Source organism: Cucurbita maxima, unplaced genomic scaffold (assembly GCF_002738345.1).
Source record: "Cucurbita maxima cultivar Rimu unplaced genomic scaffold, Cmax_1.0 Cma_Scf00006, whole genome shotgun sequence".
In the NCBI taxonomy this organism is placed as follows: domain Eukaryota; kingdom Viridiplantae; phylum Streptophyta; class Magnoliopsida; order Cucurbitales; family Cucurbitaceae; genus Cucurbita; species Cucurbita maxima.
This window is the reverse complement of record NW_019272022.1, coordinates 4491619-4507183: the sequence shown is the minus strand read 5'-3', so window position 1 is coordinate 4507183 and position 15565 is coordinate 4491619. Positions and strand designations below refer to the sequence as shown.

The following is a 15565-nucleotide window of genomic DNA, read 5'->3' as shown; positions in this document are numbered from 1 at the left end:
CATAATTATCCTCTCGCAATAAAATATTTACAAAAGTATACCATCATTTTCAAAATTTTAAAATTTCATTACTCAAACGTGTTTCGATTTGGAGATAAAGACATCTTGATTTGACTTCAGAGCAGATAATGTTGACTTATTTAAGAGTTTGATAAACTTGAACGAAAGAGTAAATGTCGATTAAGAGATTAAAAAAAAAACGTTTTGATTTGACTTTAGAACAAATAATGTTGACTTGTTTGAGAGTTCGTTATTTAAGAGTTTGATAAACTTGAACGAAGGAGTAAATGTCGATTAAGAGATTAAAAAAAAATGTTTTGATTTGACTTTAGAACAAATAATGTTGACTTGTTTGAAAGTTCGATAAACACGAACAAATGAGTAAATGTCGGATTTAGAGATAAAAAGACATTTTGATTTGACTTTATAATGTTGACTTATTTGAGAGTTTGATAAACTTGAATGAAGGAGTAAATGTAAGAGATTAAAAAAAAAATAATGTTTGCTTCTTTGAGAGTTTGATAAACTCGAGCAAATAAGTAAATGTCGGGTTTAGAGATAAAAAAGACATTTTGATTTGACTTTAGAACAAATAATGTTACTTGTTTATGAGTAAATGTCGGGTTGAGAGATAAAAAAGGCATTTTGATTTGACTTCAAAACAGATAATGTTGACTTATTTGAGAGTTTGATAAACTCGAGCAAAGGAGTAAATGTCAAATTTAGAGATAAAGAAAACGTTTCGATTTGACTTTAGACTAAAAGACGTTGACTATCACCAAATATAGATAAATTTCGAAAAATAAAAAGACGAAAAACTAAATAATTATTTAAGAAAAAAATCAATATATATTACATAACTATAAACCAAGTTGCAATTCAAGATATGATCAATAATTTACAATCAACAATTGTTTGTGTAGACCTCAAAAATTGTGGCATAATCAGTAGAGTTTCTATATACACAGGAAATATGCAATGGCATTGAACACATGATGTATTCTTTAATCTAAGATTCTCATTTCATGGATGGAACACTTTTGAAGCTGAGGGTTAAAAACTGTACAAATAATGTCTTACCCCCAAAATCTGATCACTAACAATCATGTTGGCTTACAAAAAGCCTTCCTTGTGGGACGGTGAGGCTGTAGCAATGAATTCTCGTCACTGATCGCTCGAGTTTGTCGGGCCAGACGTTCGATATTGAATCTGCACAATATCGAGGGGGCAGGGCAGTACCCATTGCTAATGAAGTCGTCGAACCTAATCCGCTTGCCATGTGGGTGGATATATCGGTGAGCTCGAGCAATGGGAGACGTTGGGGTAGTCGGGATTCGGTTTTCTTCACTTTTCTATCCATCGCCGTTAGGGTTGTCCTCGAAGGCAGCTTTCATTGCTTCAGCAGTCATGATAGCAACCACTGCCTTATGAATTGCGAGGTCTGCTCTGATTAGTAATCGTCTGGCCTTTTCTCTCTTGAACTTGGCGACGTTGCGTGCTTCCTGAGCAGCACCAGATACATCACGGAACCTGTACTCGTCGAGGTCGGAACCTTCCAACTGTTCGAGAATTTGCCTTTGTGATCCATCGAACCGATAACGTAGCGGGCTTGACCACTCGGAATAACCATTGTTCCACCTATTTAACCCATCTCTCTTTCCAACCATTCTCTGATTGAAAGAAGATGCCATCATAGGTTCATATGGAGAAGCCCCATATTTTCTGGACTTGGTCTTGTGAAGTTTTGGTAGAACATTCCTCTCGAACCCATCGTTACTCAAAATGCCACCTTCGAGTCGTGGCGAAAATAAGCTGGATGATGTGTGAATCAAAGGAGAATCTTCCAAAAACTCATAGTTATGGCCTAAATAGACCATCCTATCATCCCCAAGGGCAGACCCATTCAATCTTCTAACTGAAACAACAAAACAATTCAAATTGTAAAGCCTAAGTCAAGAGAGTTCGTTAGAAGTTCGTCGTAAAATCGCTCGGGATAAACAACGAAAACTAGATGAATCAGGTAAAAGTGGACAGTAGAATTTACCAAAACCATGCAATCCATCCTGATCATAGGTGATGGAATTGCTATGACCAGCCATTGAAAACTTCCTATGCGACCGTTGCTTAGAGCCTTTATTGGAAACTTCCAGGCCTCGGGGTTTCAAACAGAAAGCAAACATGGGCGGTTTCTCGATTGATGCCGACTCGTGACATCCGTTGCAGGAATTGGTGTTGTTTTTGTTGACTGTAGACTCCCAATCTTTTAGTTGCTGTTGGTAGGTTTCCCAAAGAGGCGGCTGAAAAAATAAACGATTATTGTAAATAGTTGTTTTCGTGTATTTTTTATTTATATCGACGCAGCAGCACGAGCAAGGAAGGTGCAGAAAAGGCAGAGAACTCATAATATGCATGAATGTGAAGAGACCTAAAAGCTACCTGAAGATGTCGAAGTAAAGGCATTCCCTTCTGTCGCCTTTTCAGCTGCCAATACTCAAAGATCCCTTTCGTCAAACCCGACACCAGAGTTTCATTCACTGCCTCTGCAATCTCGTCATCTGTGAACTCATCACGCTGCTGAGAGTATGCAGCCTTCTCAAAAGCATCCATCGTTTTCACAAACACCTCACTCGACACCTCTCCCAAGCTGCTACTAGAGCCAACTTCTGAAGAAGTTTGAATATCCTTGATCCACTGCTCGTCATCACTATCCATGTCATACAAGACACGATTTGGATTCAAAGCCATTTCAACATCTGTTTCTACCTGCCGGAAGTACTTGGAAGGATTTCGCATAAATGCAGTTTCTGCTACATGTTCATCATTTTCTTCTATCAAGCGAACGCCAGGAATTGGAATATTCTTAACGGACGCTGCTCTAACGTTTCGATTGTAACACTCCTCATGCAACTCCTTGAATATCGTCCACTGGCTTCGATCTGGAAACTCCAAGATCCAATCCTTTCCTCCTTTCCACATCATAGCATGTGTATACCGATTCGTAGATCCGGGTTGCAAAAATTGATGAGCCTTGTAAGAATATTTGGTAATTCCTGAAAGTTTCACAGCAAGTTTCCACTCATCATGGTCAAAGACCTCTAATACCACTCTTGCCCCACATTCTCTCCATCCTCTATCACCAGTTGTAATCAACACATTTGCATCACATGATAGCAATTCTAAGTTTCTTTGGGAACCTCTAGCTGCATCCGACCGCTTCTCACTAGCCCTTCTGATTCGCTTGTAAGGAGTTGCTTTAGGATGAGAGTTTCTGTTCTTTGAGCCATAATCTAAACCTCCAAAAGGTAACATGTAAGAAACCTGAGTTCGTGGTTTCTTAGTTCTATTTCCCAAACCGTTCAGAAAATCCTTTCCGTCCGACCATCCATGTGAGGCCAATCCAAATGACGATGAGTTATTCTTATTTCGATGCCATGTGCTTCGAGGTGCAGTGGGGTTAGGGCTGCGAATGATGCCAGAATTCACATTCCATGCTACATCCATAGATAGCTGAGCATTGTGCAACTCCCCATCCACAGGCTGAAATGATGGAATCTCAACACTAAGGTCATTCAAAAATGAATCAGAACCATTATCAGATCTTGCCACATTAGGTAAAGCCATTGCTTTCGCTGATTTGTCATTTCCCAAAGATCGCATCCGCTTCTTTACATCATTTCTAGCCTTGTCCGAATCCTGAGACCCTGCACACGTTTCAGCAACAAGACGACTTCTTTTATACCGGGAGGAACCTCCCACCTCACAGTCAGAGAGACCAGTCCCTAAATCTGACTGAGCACACAAGTTCCATCTATCTAATGCCTTTGACGAGGTACTAAGACTATTGGCACAGTCATTCATACACACGTTGTCCACAGTCAACCTACCAAAATTTTCTGCACGCTTGCCTGAATCCTGATGTAGCGAACTTAAATGAGCCACACACTGTTTCATAAGCAGCTTGAGATGCAAACTCAGCATAAAGGAAGGTGCAGCAGTAAAAGAAAGAGCAAAAGCAGGAAATTTTTTGTTGGTTTCATTAGAACACAAATTAGAATGACCATTGTTCTCGCTTGCATCTCCTTCGTGGTTGATACCAAGACTACTAATCTTCTGTGTGCCCTGATTAAAGAAGAAACACTGAAGAAGTTACTACAAGATGAAATATCTAGCGTCGAATAATACAGAGGAATCAAAGGTATATTAGAAACCTTGTAACATGCTTGGACAACAATATAGTTGATAGCATAACCAAAAATATAAGAACGTAAAAAAAAATAATGTAGAATAAACAAGTACCTTGACAGAGGAACACTCGCCACAAAACGGAGATGTATGGAACTGACTTGTGCAATTTTGAAACCTTTTGATATTATCGTAGGTGCATTCAGTCAATGGAAGTTGCTTGGTGAGTAAGCAATACTTCTTCAGCCTGCAGTCTAAGTGAAGCCACTTGGAATTTTTTGTTTCTGAAAAGTTATAGAAAGCAAACACAAGCTGCTTTCCGATATCCGGAAGGCACGAGAGTTCGAACCTGATAGAGGTCATGGGAACTTGAAAATCAGCATACCTTACCTGTTTGCTGGGTTGCCGAAACATTTTCATGACCAGGAAAATGAATGCCACTGCCTGCATCAAGCAACCTTCAAACAGGAGAAATCTCAACCCAACCACATTATCTACACAAAACATCTCTAATTGAACCTTTGGCCATGTTAACGTCAATGCACCATGTTGGATGAGCATTGTCAAATGGAATAACCAAAATGTTTCTGCACTTGTAATCATATTCAAGAATAAATATTCTGGGATGGTTAACTCAAACCTCAACTGCCCGACTTCCATCGATGGAATAGCCAACTGTAATAACCCATCATCATCAACACACCATAGCAACCTGGGTGCTTCCGACCTTCTGGGAGAGATATCTGATTCCTCCACATCGTCGATTTCACCAACATTAGAAAAAAATGAAGCAAGAGAATGTGTTCTTATAGAGGCATAACTTGTCTCATGCTTATGAGACATTTCAGTGCCTATGGTGCGGAACCTTTTCCTAAAATATACAATAGGAAATTTGCAAGTCTTTGAACAAGTGGTGATTTCCGAAGTAGACTTCTCTAACCCATCCATATCTCCTAATCTTTCTGGCAATCCTGAATGAGGCCTTTCAATTGCCTGGGACCCCGATTTTAAAGATAGGCTGGAGGTTTTCTGCCTCTTTGAACTATGAGAGGGGCATGATTTATTACGTTGAGTAGATCGAGCCAACCAAGAGATGATTGGCTCAGAATCCATAAAGCTACCAGTATTGCATTCCTCCTTTGGAGCGTTCGTTTCTTTCCCCTTCCTGGATCTTGATTCCCTTTTCTCATTAGCAGGATTATTTCCCATCACCGACTTCCTACGGTCTTCCCTACCAGGAACTTCACTAGGAAGCAGCAACAGTTTGAACCTTTCATTTTGAAGATCAATCCATTCTTCATCGCGATCATCATATTTGACATGATGAAGCTTCCTTTCTTTATCATAGTCATTCACAAGCCCATAGTACCAGATTTGGTCCAGAGGCCAAAAGACTTTGATCCTCCTATTCAATATCCAAACTGCATCCAAGTCTGCTAATAAAATTTCATAAAAATGGCGTCTTTTCCGTGAGCTTTTCTTTTCTTTTCGTTGCTTCCTAGGCCTCAGTACTCTTCCGGCCGAATCAACTGATGCAGATTCCAAATCTGCTAGAGGCTTAAGACCATGACTAACAAACCCATTCGCTGGTGGCAAGGAACCCATCACGTTTGAAGAAAACCCAGAACAAGTTGGATCAAATCTTGATGATAACATTCTAGCAGCATTCTCCTCAAGGTTCTCTTCATCATCTTCCAGGCAGCCATCACGTCGCTTAGTAGAATGTGATATAGATGCCTCACCCTCTTTTGAATTACGTTTTCTCCCAGATGCAGAAATCTTTCTTTTCCCAAAATTCTTTTGTGATTTTTTGACTGACAGACTGACAGGTTTTACAACCGAATGATCAATATGTTCACCTTCCTCCTTCAAATGCAAAGTGGAGCTCGATTGATTTTCTCTAACTAATGGATCAGCATGCCCATCTCCTCTCTTCGGATGCTGAGTTGAGCTCAACTCACTTTGCTCTTTCTCCTTTAAATTTTTAAACCCTGGCTTTCTATTAGTCTTACAGCACGCCACCAGATCACTTGGATCTTTGGCACTAGATTTAGCAATCTGATCAACAATAACAGCTTTACCATCCAATTGCCCAGATGGTTTCAAAATCTGACCACCAAGAATTTTTTTCCTCCTAACAAATCCACCTCTCTTACGCTTTGGAATTTGCATAACATCATCATTCAAAATAAGTGAAACTTTGTTAAACTCACTACTGCTATTTAACTTCTCCTTTGACTCTGACTTCAAGGCCTTTTTTGAATCATGCCCACTTGAACCTAGTTCATCATCATAAACTTCATGCAAACTCTTCCTGCTCCTACTATAAATACTACTGAAATTACTGAGGGACACTTTTTTCCTATTTCTCCTCTCGTTCCTCTGCTCACCACCATTCTCAGCCCGAACCTTTCTCTTTAAGTTCTCATTCTGAACCGCTTTAGACACTTTTGTTTCGTATAAACTCTTGAGATCCAAAGATCTCGATTTCTTTGGTGTATCAGTACCATGTGAGTATTCTAAACTATTTTCCATCGACTTCCCCAAACGAAAACTCCCAATCCAGAAACCCCCAATTTTCATGTTCCATCATTGTACATGCATATAAACATTTCTCAGATCTGTGTCACCCAAACCACGCCAAAAAATTGACAAAACGAAAATCATCGTCAAACGTACTCGCAAGGCGATCACATCCAATTATCCATGCATTCATAGTAATCTCCGATGGATTCGGATAAACCAAAACTTATGAACAAATTTAAAAGACAATGAAAAATCGCATACCTACCTCGATTGATTGAACCGCGAAAAAAAAAAATCCCTTTGTCTACGAACCGTGCCGATCATAAACCCGACAGGTAAATTAGGGCTTGAATCCGGGCTATCTCATTCGAAACCCTAATAGATTCCACAATTTCCCCAATCAATTTTGGCAATTTTTGAATTTTTGCCCTAATTTTTTTAATTTTAACCGTGAAAAACGGACGGACCTAGGGTTTCTTTTTGATTTCCCGAAGAAGGGTTAGACATCGAAAATTAATAAAAATGAAATAGAAAATAAAGGTAATAAATATGAAGAAAATATATATAATATATATTGAAAATGTGAAGTATTCTGGATTCGCCAGGTGTCGTGATATTGACCGTTGGATTAGAATGTTATGGACGCTATCTCGTTATCCTGCTTCCGTGCCTTCGATGATTTAATGCAGCTCGCAATTCCGCCGGTCATCATGGAGAACATCAACGGCCAAGATACATCCTCCAAACTTGGACGGTCGAGATTCAAAGTCATTGTGAGTTCAAAGAATGCACGACTTCAGTGAAGTTTTCGTTTAACCCATTTTCAAAAGTTTCCGTTTAAAGTAAAAAAAACAACAAATAAGCTATTTCCTCTAAGGGAAACTAGTTTGCCCTTGATTTTCAAAATTATTTCGAAAATACCACGAAGATTTTAGCTCAGAGGCGCCTGAAATTCCAATCGCTAAATGTAATACTCGCGTTGAGCTATTGCAACGTGGACAAGTTTTATTCCGGTCGCACTTCGAGATAGCACGTGTTTCGTACGCGCTTTAGGCGGTTGTGGTGGTAGTTTTTAACTTCAGAAATAACTGTACAAAGTGCAGACGGTGAATTTGCCATAATTAATTAATTGTCGAATAAATTATTTTTCGTGCACTTTTTTTATCTTAAAATTTTTTATTTTAATATTTATATATCTTGTTAATTTGATTTACATATATATATATATTACAATTGAACTAAAAAAGAATAGATCAGTGGAATATTGATGGATACTACGAGATAATTGAATTATAACTATAAACGTCCATTTTGTCTATAAATCCTCGAGGATTATATTATTAAATTATATATATATATATATTTCAAATGATTCATTAACATTTTAATTTAATTTCTAATAAATCCATAATATATTTTGAAATTAAATATTATATATCCTATTAGATTTAAAATTAATTTTTCTAATTAGTCAAAATTCTATTACATACATTTTTTTTTTTTTAAGTTTTAGGATATAAAATACAAAATTTAAATTTAAAATAAAAAATAAAAAGAAGTGGCAAACTCCGAACCAACAATGCGCGCCATTTTCTTTAACCAACGGCGCATCTCCCGGCATTCGTCTCCGTTTCTACGAAGTCGTTAAAAAAATTTCCACCGTTGCGTTCACATCCCGCCGGTAAAGTCCAGTCAACTTCACTCCAGCAGTGCCTGATGAGGCGCTCGTTTGTTTGGTTAGCAAGAGATTCGTATGCTGATGGCTGGAACCGGGAATCGTGCGTGTTCGATTGGAACAATTTGACGTCGTATCGATTTCGTGTGAATCTCAACTGCGAAGATCCAGAATCTATTTATTGGAGAAGAAGAAACAGTGGACAATAATGGAGGTATGTTCAGTGTAATCTTTGGCTCAGTCACGAAACGTTTGATTGCCTACTAGAGGAAGCAATTACTTGAAGTATTATTTTCCAAATCCCCCCTAAGATCAAAGGATCATATGGCTATCTAATAATTTGATATTCGTTTCGCGATTTGGCAGTTGTGTCTCTTTGTGAGTTTGGGAGCGATAGTTTGTGATCGCTAGGTGGACGACGCTTCGACTCGGTTAAACCAGCAAGAAAAGTTGGCTTAGTCCGGTTTGTATTCAGTGACAAGACTGTGGTTATGTTTATGTTACGGAGTTCGGCTGCAGGAGTGGTGAATTAGTAAAAGCTTACTTGAAGGTATTTAGTTCAAACTCTGCAATTCAGATATGTCGTGCCTAGTAATTCGATTATTCATTGATCCAACATGCGGGGATTATCAAGGATTGAATTTACCACAACCTTGAAATGATTACTTGGATCGTAGATGGAGTATAGAACTGGTCCTAATCTGTATTGGAGTGTGTTAACTGTGTAGTGTGCTGGACTTTTTATAGATCTTTATACCTTGAAGAAAAACTTGAGGACATGCAATGGCTCTTCCTTATTTAATCTCTTTCTATCATGTTGTATGTGAAAAATTATGCAATTGCTTGGCATGTATGACAAAACATTCAGAGAGTTAAATTGTTGGTGGAACACAGGGCTTTGGTTCATGTCTATTCCAAGGAAATGCAGGAGTTGACAGCATTTCCACGATGTATATGATTACTTAGTACAATTTTGCATTTGTTGACCTCCATTTTTTTTTTTTTTTTCCATCTCCAGGAATGATGTTCAGTATTTAGTGCTATGCTACTGGTCATTCAAGCACCGCTGTTGATGACCATTGGTAATGAACAATTTAACAATTTAACGGAGTTAAAAAGAAGTCACTGCCATTGGAGATGTTAGGAATCACGACTCTCCACAATGGTATGATATTGTCCCTTTTGAGCATAAGCTCTCATGGTTTTGCTTTTGATTTTCCCAAAATGCCTCATACCAGTGGAGATGTATTTCTTACTTATAAACTCATAATCAACCTCTTAATTAGCCGATGTGGTACTCCTCTCCCAACAAAAGGGGAGAGGTGAGGACAAGACTTCCTTGCACTTTAGATTGGATTTGATACCGATAAACTTAATATTCTGTTCAGATGACGAAGAACTTGGAAGCTCATTAGAGCGGTTGCTGAACATTATGCATTCCCTGCCAATGAATGGATTAGTTTGGGGAGATGAATATCGATATATAATTGTAAGCTATAATTCGAGGGATGTATGTGATTTATTGTGAGATCCCACATTGGTCAGAAGGAGAACGAAACACTCTCTATAAGGGTGTGGAAACCTCTCCCTAGCAAACACGTTTTAAAAATCTTGAGAGGAAACTCGAAAGGAAAAGTCCAAAGAAGACAATATCTATTAGCGGTGGACTGGGGCCGTTAGAAAATTTTGCATAGAACAGATTTACAGTTATCCGGGCTTTATTTCTGCAGGCTGGAATTTTAGTTTTTAATTATATTATATACGTTTGTCTTAGTTGAAGAATTCTATTCTTGTTCAAAGATGAATCGGTATCAATTTGAATGAAACCAGATGCTTTGGTAGAGACATCAGTTAGCCATTCTTTAACATGGTTGCTGAGCAGAGGTGAAGCACTGAAGCTGTTTGAAATTTATGGGTTCAATTAGCTGCAATCTCAGTCGCTTGGTGAGGAGAACTGTCCTTCCGTTTTACTCTGGTAAGTATTCTACACACTACAACACCATTCTACTAGTTTTTTATGTTCTAGAAATGAAAAGAGTCTATGCTCAAGAGATACAACTCTACTTGGGAGAGAAAATAAGACAACATTATATAGGAAAGATAAAATCATCTCAAATCAAAACAATATCTTAGAAATGAAAAACTAGTACAACACTTAGGAAGATAACACCAAGAAAATGCTTTTAATCTAGCATACTTAGAAACTCCAAACCAATGGAAGAGCTTGGTTTCAAAGATCCTTTAATGTCTGTGAGTGTTCGAGTCAGATTATCTACACTTGAATTTTTATCATCCTAGCGTCGAGTTATTTTTTTGCAGACCTCCCCTACCGTATCGTCACCGCAGTAGAGTTTAACCACCAAGTTCGGGATGGATTGGTGTGGTTCCTCTATGCCTAGAACACCAGAATATCGAACCATGAACGAAGAAAGACATGAGAGAAAAGTATATTGGCTAGTGATTGTGAGGCTCCAATTCTTGACCGGAGGGGTAATCTTAGAGGACAGCCGTCTTACCCTTATCTACACTTTAACTAATCTTAGAGGACAACCGTCTTACCCTTATCTACACTTGAACTAATCTTAGAGGACAATCGTCTTACCCTACTATTACAGACGTGGAAAAATACAACATATTATAATATGAATCAAAAGACATCAATCATACAATATACTTCAATGAAGATGTGAAGAAAAGGTTGTCAAAATTATCAAAAGATGTTTCAATTCATGCCACGTTGAATAAGAATGAAGTTTGATTGTTATAAATTTTGGGTGGATTACATTTTAGAGTAATTTAGAGTTATTGTATTTCATTAATGTATTTTAAAACTTTTTATTTACTTTAAGTTACAATTACATAATGGTTAATTGAGGTTATTAAGTATGAAGATTACCACTCTTGGAATGCCTTTGTTTCATTTTGAGGCTATATAAAGTCATGTATGATGTATTTGTAAGGAGACTTGAAAAATACAGTAAAAGAAGCATTTGTGCTTTCTTTAGCCAATGACTAAGTTTCTTTGTAATTATATGTAGTTAAGGTTGCATGTTGACATCATTTAAGCTCGACATGATCAATCTTGCTTGTGGAGTGATTCGAATCTCAATAAAGTGTTCTTGTCTTGAGATATTTGATCAATAAGAATCATTCAAGCTAGACATGATCGATCTTGCTTGTGGAGTGATTCGAATCTCAAACAATGTTCTTGTTTTGAGATATTCGATCAACAAGGTAATTTGAATCTTATTCTCCTTGTAGTGATTCCTTATCTTATCATATTAAGTTCTAGGTCAACTCATAATCGTTATAATAAGCTACTTACGAACTAAAAAACCCACTTGGAACGACCGGTAGACCAAAGAATTGATTTATTATTTTCCCCATTTTTTTTCATTAAATAAAATTGATTAGTTTATGCATAGAAATACCTTTATTTAGATTGATTTGATGTTGCACATACATATTTGAGAGCTTTTGGTAATATATTTTTTTTGGTGTACAAAATTAATTAATCTTAGTATACGAATAATATTGAAAACAGCTATATTTCTTGGTCTCAAAATCGAACAATTGGATTCATACCTGAAATTAGTCCAATTGGATTCAATTGATTCAAATGCTTCAATTGATTTAAAAAGAAAATTATTAACTTATTTTTTTGTTATTGAAATTTGACAATAAATTTAAATATTAAAAATAAAAAATGCCAAATGAACGTGACAAACCAATATAGACACCAATTTCAAATTTTAGAGAATATTTAGAAATCAAATTCAAAGTTTAATTAATGTCAAAAACTATATATAAACATAATTTAAATCTCAACAACTAAAATGTTAATTTTAATATAAATTCAAAATTCAACACCCAAAGTATATTTAATCATTTTTAAAATAAATGATACCAACAAAAGCTAATTCATTATAAATACAGGATTAAAAAACAAATTAAATACTACAAAGTTTTAAGATAAAATATTTAATTACAAGTTCATAATTTAAATATAAATAAGAATAATTTCTCTTTGACTCTTATATAAGTATTATTTTTCTTAAAAATTCTATATTTTTAAGGAAACGGCGACGTATTGATGATCAAGAAACTTCGACATGGCGATAACACGGGCACCGCCTTCGGCAATTTCAAGAAAAATCAGGATTTTGTAAAATAATAATAATAATAATAAATAAATAAGAATAAAAATTTACCCTAACTGCAAATTCAACAAAATTTAGGCCCTTATTTCGAAAATGCACCCATATAAAGTCTCCTCTTTCTTCTTCCTCTCCCATTACGTTATCGTCTCCTCCGTTTTGCCCTACACCAATCCAATCCCCTCTTTGTTTAACGTAAAATCCACCGGTTTTATCTTCCATTTTTATCACAGAACCGAGCAAATCTTCAATTCTCCTTTCTCTAGTAGTTTTGTTTGTTATCTTTCATCTTTATCTTGTGCAGAGCCCGAAACCCTAATTTTCTGTTCGCCCACCTTTCAATCTGTCGCAAATCTTTGATCTATCAATCCAGAAGTTTGCATCCGTTTTGTTTTTGTTGTTGCCGAGATTTTTTTTGGCGATTTATTGTTTTATATTTGTCTGTAAATCTTCGTCGGACCTAATTGGGCGTTGTATGATTCAATTTCGCTGCTCGGAGATTTGGTTTCGCCAATAAAGTTCTTGTTGAATTGTTGTAGTTCGTGGAAATTTAGAAATCCGCCCTCCGTTTTTACGATTTCATTGTTTTTGTGTCGCTTTGGTTGATCTGTTTGTTTGAAAATGGTCGGAGGAAGCAGGAGGGACGAGGGTTCTTTGGTTATCAACAACACTAATGTTTTTGCAGCCCTCGAGACTCTCAGGAAGAAGAAGAAGTCTGACAAGGAACGCAAGAATAAAGGGTCGTCTAAGTCCCAGTCGGCTCAGGCTAAGGAACTTGAACCTCAGGTTTTTTGGGCACCAGCTCCATTGACTTCCAAATCATGGGCTGATGTTGATGATGAAGATGATGACGATTATTATGCCACGACTGCTCCTCCTCAGGCTGTGTGGGGCTCTTCGGATGCTCATGGGAGCAAGGAGAAGCTGGGCAATGTAGAGGTGGAGAATTCTTTAATTCTTGCGCACCCTTCTGATAAATGCTGACGTGTCTGAATTTTATTAGCTTATTTGCATCCATGTTATTCCTTCGTTTGTTGGCTAGTTTAGATGACTAATTTGCAGCTCCTCTGAGTGTCTATGCATGCATGTTGAATTTGATTGAGTTGGTTTGCTGATCGTAATATTATTCTAGTGTCATAATATGTCTTGGAGATTATGCTACTAAGAGTATGGGATAATAGGATTGCTTTATATAGTGATTGTCATTATTTTATAGCAATGTTTTTGTTTGTTGAGCCTTGAAAGTTGTTTACATATTAGTATATACGGAGGACAGGCATAGCATGCGATCTTGTTGAATAAAATGTGTGAGAAATGTGCTTGTAGGAATGCCCATACTTTTTTTTTATTGCTGTGGCAACCCGTCTAACTACGACTATGTCGGGTTGCAGGAGAGTGAGAGTGATGATGACATCCTGGATGAAGTTGATTATGATCTTGAAGATGAGCATGAGCATGATCACGATCACGAGAATGAGCATGAACCAGAGGTACCTGTGCATCCTGAGCCAGCTGTGAAGAACGCTCCTGAAGCCTCTGTGGCACCAAAGGAGGCTGAGAGGCAACTTTCCAAAAAGGAAAGGAAGAAGAAAGAGCTTGCTGAACTTGATGCCCTTCTGGCTGATTTTGGAGTAAGCCAGAAAGACAGCAACGGTCAAGATGAGTCACGTGGTAATATGTTTTTTAGTTGTTTCAAACGTTATGCTGTATTGTTTTTTCTTCCTTCCTATTTGTCTTTCTATGTTTATCTATCTAAAAGTTCATAGCCCTACTCGACTAGCTCAACTAGCTCTTGTGAAAGTTTTGTTTCAAATGGAAACAAGAATGAGAAGATATGGGTATGGAACCCTACAAATATCTCAACCAAGTTGTGGTGTTGTTAACACCTTGTTTGTCTACCATTGACAGCTAGCTGCTGAATATGTACCGATTGCGAATTTGTGCCAATGTGTTAGATGGTTGTGACTGTCCTGCTTTGGTCTTCTTCAGTCTTGTTATAATTATTCAACCACTCTACTTCTTACAATGGATTAAGGAGGTTGCAAGACCATGTCTGAAAAGTTTTTGTTTTTTGTTTTATCTGGCATTTTTTAGATGTACAAGAAAAGAGAGAAGGAGAATCCAATGGAGATGGGGAAAAAAAGGAAAATGCCCCTTCAGAGTCCAAAAGTGCCAAGAAGAAGAAGAAGAAGGAAAAGAAGGAGATTAAAGACCAGGATCAGCGAAACAATTCCGATGTTAACACCGGACCAGATGAACCTGCTGGCAATGGTAATGCCGAGGAAGACGCTTCGGCAGTCGATGTTAAGGAGCGGCTTAAGAAGGTAACATCCACGAAGAAGAAGAAATCTAGCAAAGAGATGGACTCTTCTTCCAAAGCTGCTGCTCTTGAGGCTGCTGCAAGGAGTGCAAGACTTGCAGCCGCCAAAAAGAAAGATAAGAACCATTACAACCAACAGCCTGTGCGGTAAAAAAGTGCTATTGTTTTTTTCCTTGCGTCTATAACTGGACATATCTTTCTCATTGTTTGTACAAGCAATGCAGAATAATCTCTCTGGGCTCTCAAATCTTGTTTTGTGGACAGTGGCATTAGTTGTATTAAAATGGATTCCGGGAATTTCACTTCTTTTTTTTTCCTTTCTAGATCCCTTGTGTCTGATCATGTCTTTTCTTGTTTACTTTTAAAAATTTCACTATGTAGGTTCAGCTTGTAGTTGTATTTACGAGTCTATCTCCCGCTCGTGTAGATTCTAGAACTATGTTTTCTGAAATTGATTGCTTGAATTTGTTCAAGGTTCTGGGTATGCTATGATCTTGTTCTTAAGGTGCCTAGTCAAGAATTATCCAACATAGGAAGGTGGTGGGAGGTTATAAATCATTTTTTTTTAGTAAGTCAGCTACTTTATAACGTTCATCAAAGTGTTTGTGTTGTTCAGCATAATGAACTGTTTTTAGGTAACATGCATCAACCGAGAGGACAGCTAGAGGCTCAAAATCATGGGCTGCTGCCTGTCTTCTTGTTAAA

The 15565-nt window shown here is 37.4% G+C and overlaps 2 protein-coding genes and 1 long non-coding RNA gene across 5 annotated transcripts; 2 read left to right on the top strand and 1 right to left on the bottom strand.

Moving 5' to 3' along the window:
• Nucleotides 1–852: 852 nt before the first annotated feature.
• Nucleotides 853–7233, bottom strand: LOC111481016. Of its 3 annotated transcripts, none has more exons than XM_023126285.1 (5): nucleotides 6970–7233; nucleotides 4297–6803; nucleotides 2437–4119; nucleotides 2045–2297; nucleotides 853–1915 (listed from the first exon to the last, which is right to left on the bottom strand). In XM_023126285.1, the coding sequence occupies exons 2-5, from the start codon at nucleotides 6763–6765 to the stop codon at nucleotides 1353–1355; spliced, it is 4968 nt and encodes a 1655-aa protein (XP_022982053.1). In that variant the 5' UTR covers nucleotides 6766–6803; nucleotides 6970–7233; the 3' UTR covers nucleotides 853–1352. The 3 variants fall into 3 exon arrangements, with proteins under 3 accessions (XP_022982053.1, XP_022982052.1, XP_022982051.1); XM_023126284.1 differs by having other exon boundaries at nucleotides 6974–7233; XM_023126283.1 differs by having other exon boundaries at nucleotides 4297–7233.
• Nucleotides 7234–8329: 1096 nt separating this feature from the next.
• Nucleotides 8330–9444, top strand: LOC111481025. The gene is made up of 3 exons (XR_002717973.1): nucleotides 8330–8597; nucleotides 8750–8933; nucleotides 9402–9444. It is a non-coding gene; the product is annotated as an uncharacterized LOC111481025 (long non-coding RNA).
• A 3204-nt stretch (nucleotides 9445–12648) lies between these two features.
• LOC111480397 (nucleolin-like) lies at nucleotides 12649–15183 on the top strand. Its single transcript, XM_023125408.1, has 3 exons — nucleotides 12649–13479; nucleotides 13932–14211; nucleotides 14635–15183. Exons 1-3 carry the CDS (start codon nucleotides 13162–13164, stop codon nucleotides 15009–15011), a joined length of 975 nt encoding a protein of 324 aa, XP_022981176.1. The 5' UTR covers nucleotides 12649–13161; the 3' UTR covers nucleotides 15012–15183.
• The last annotated feature ends 382 nt before the right edge of the window (nucleotides 15184–15565 follow it).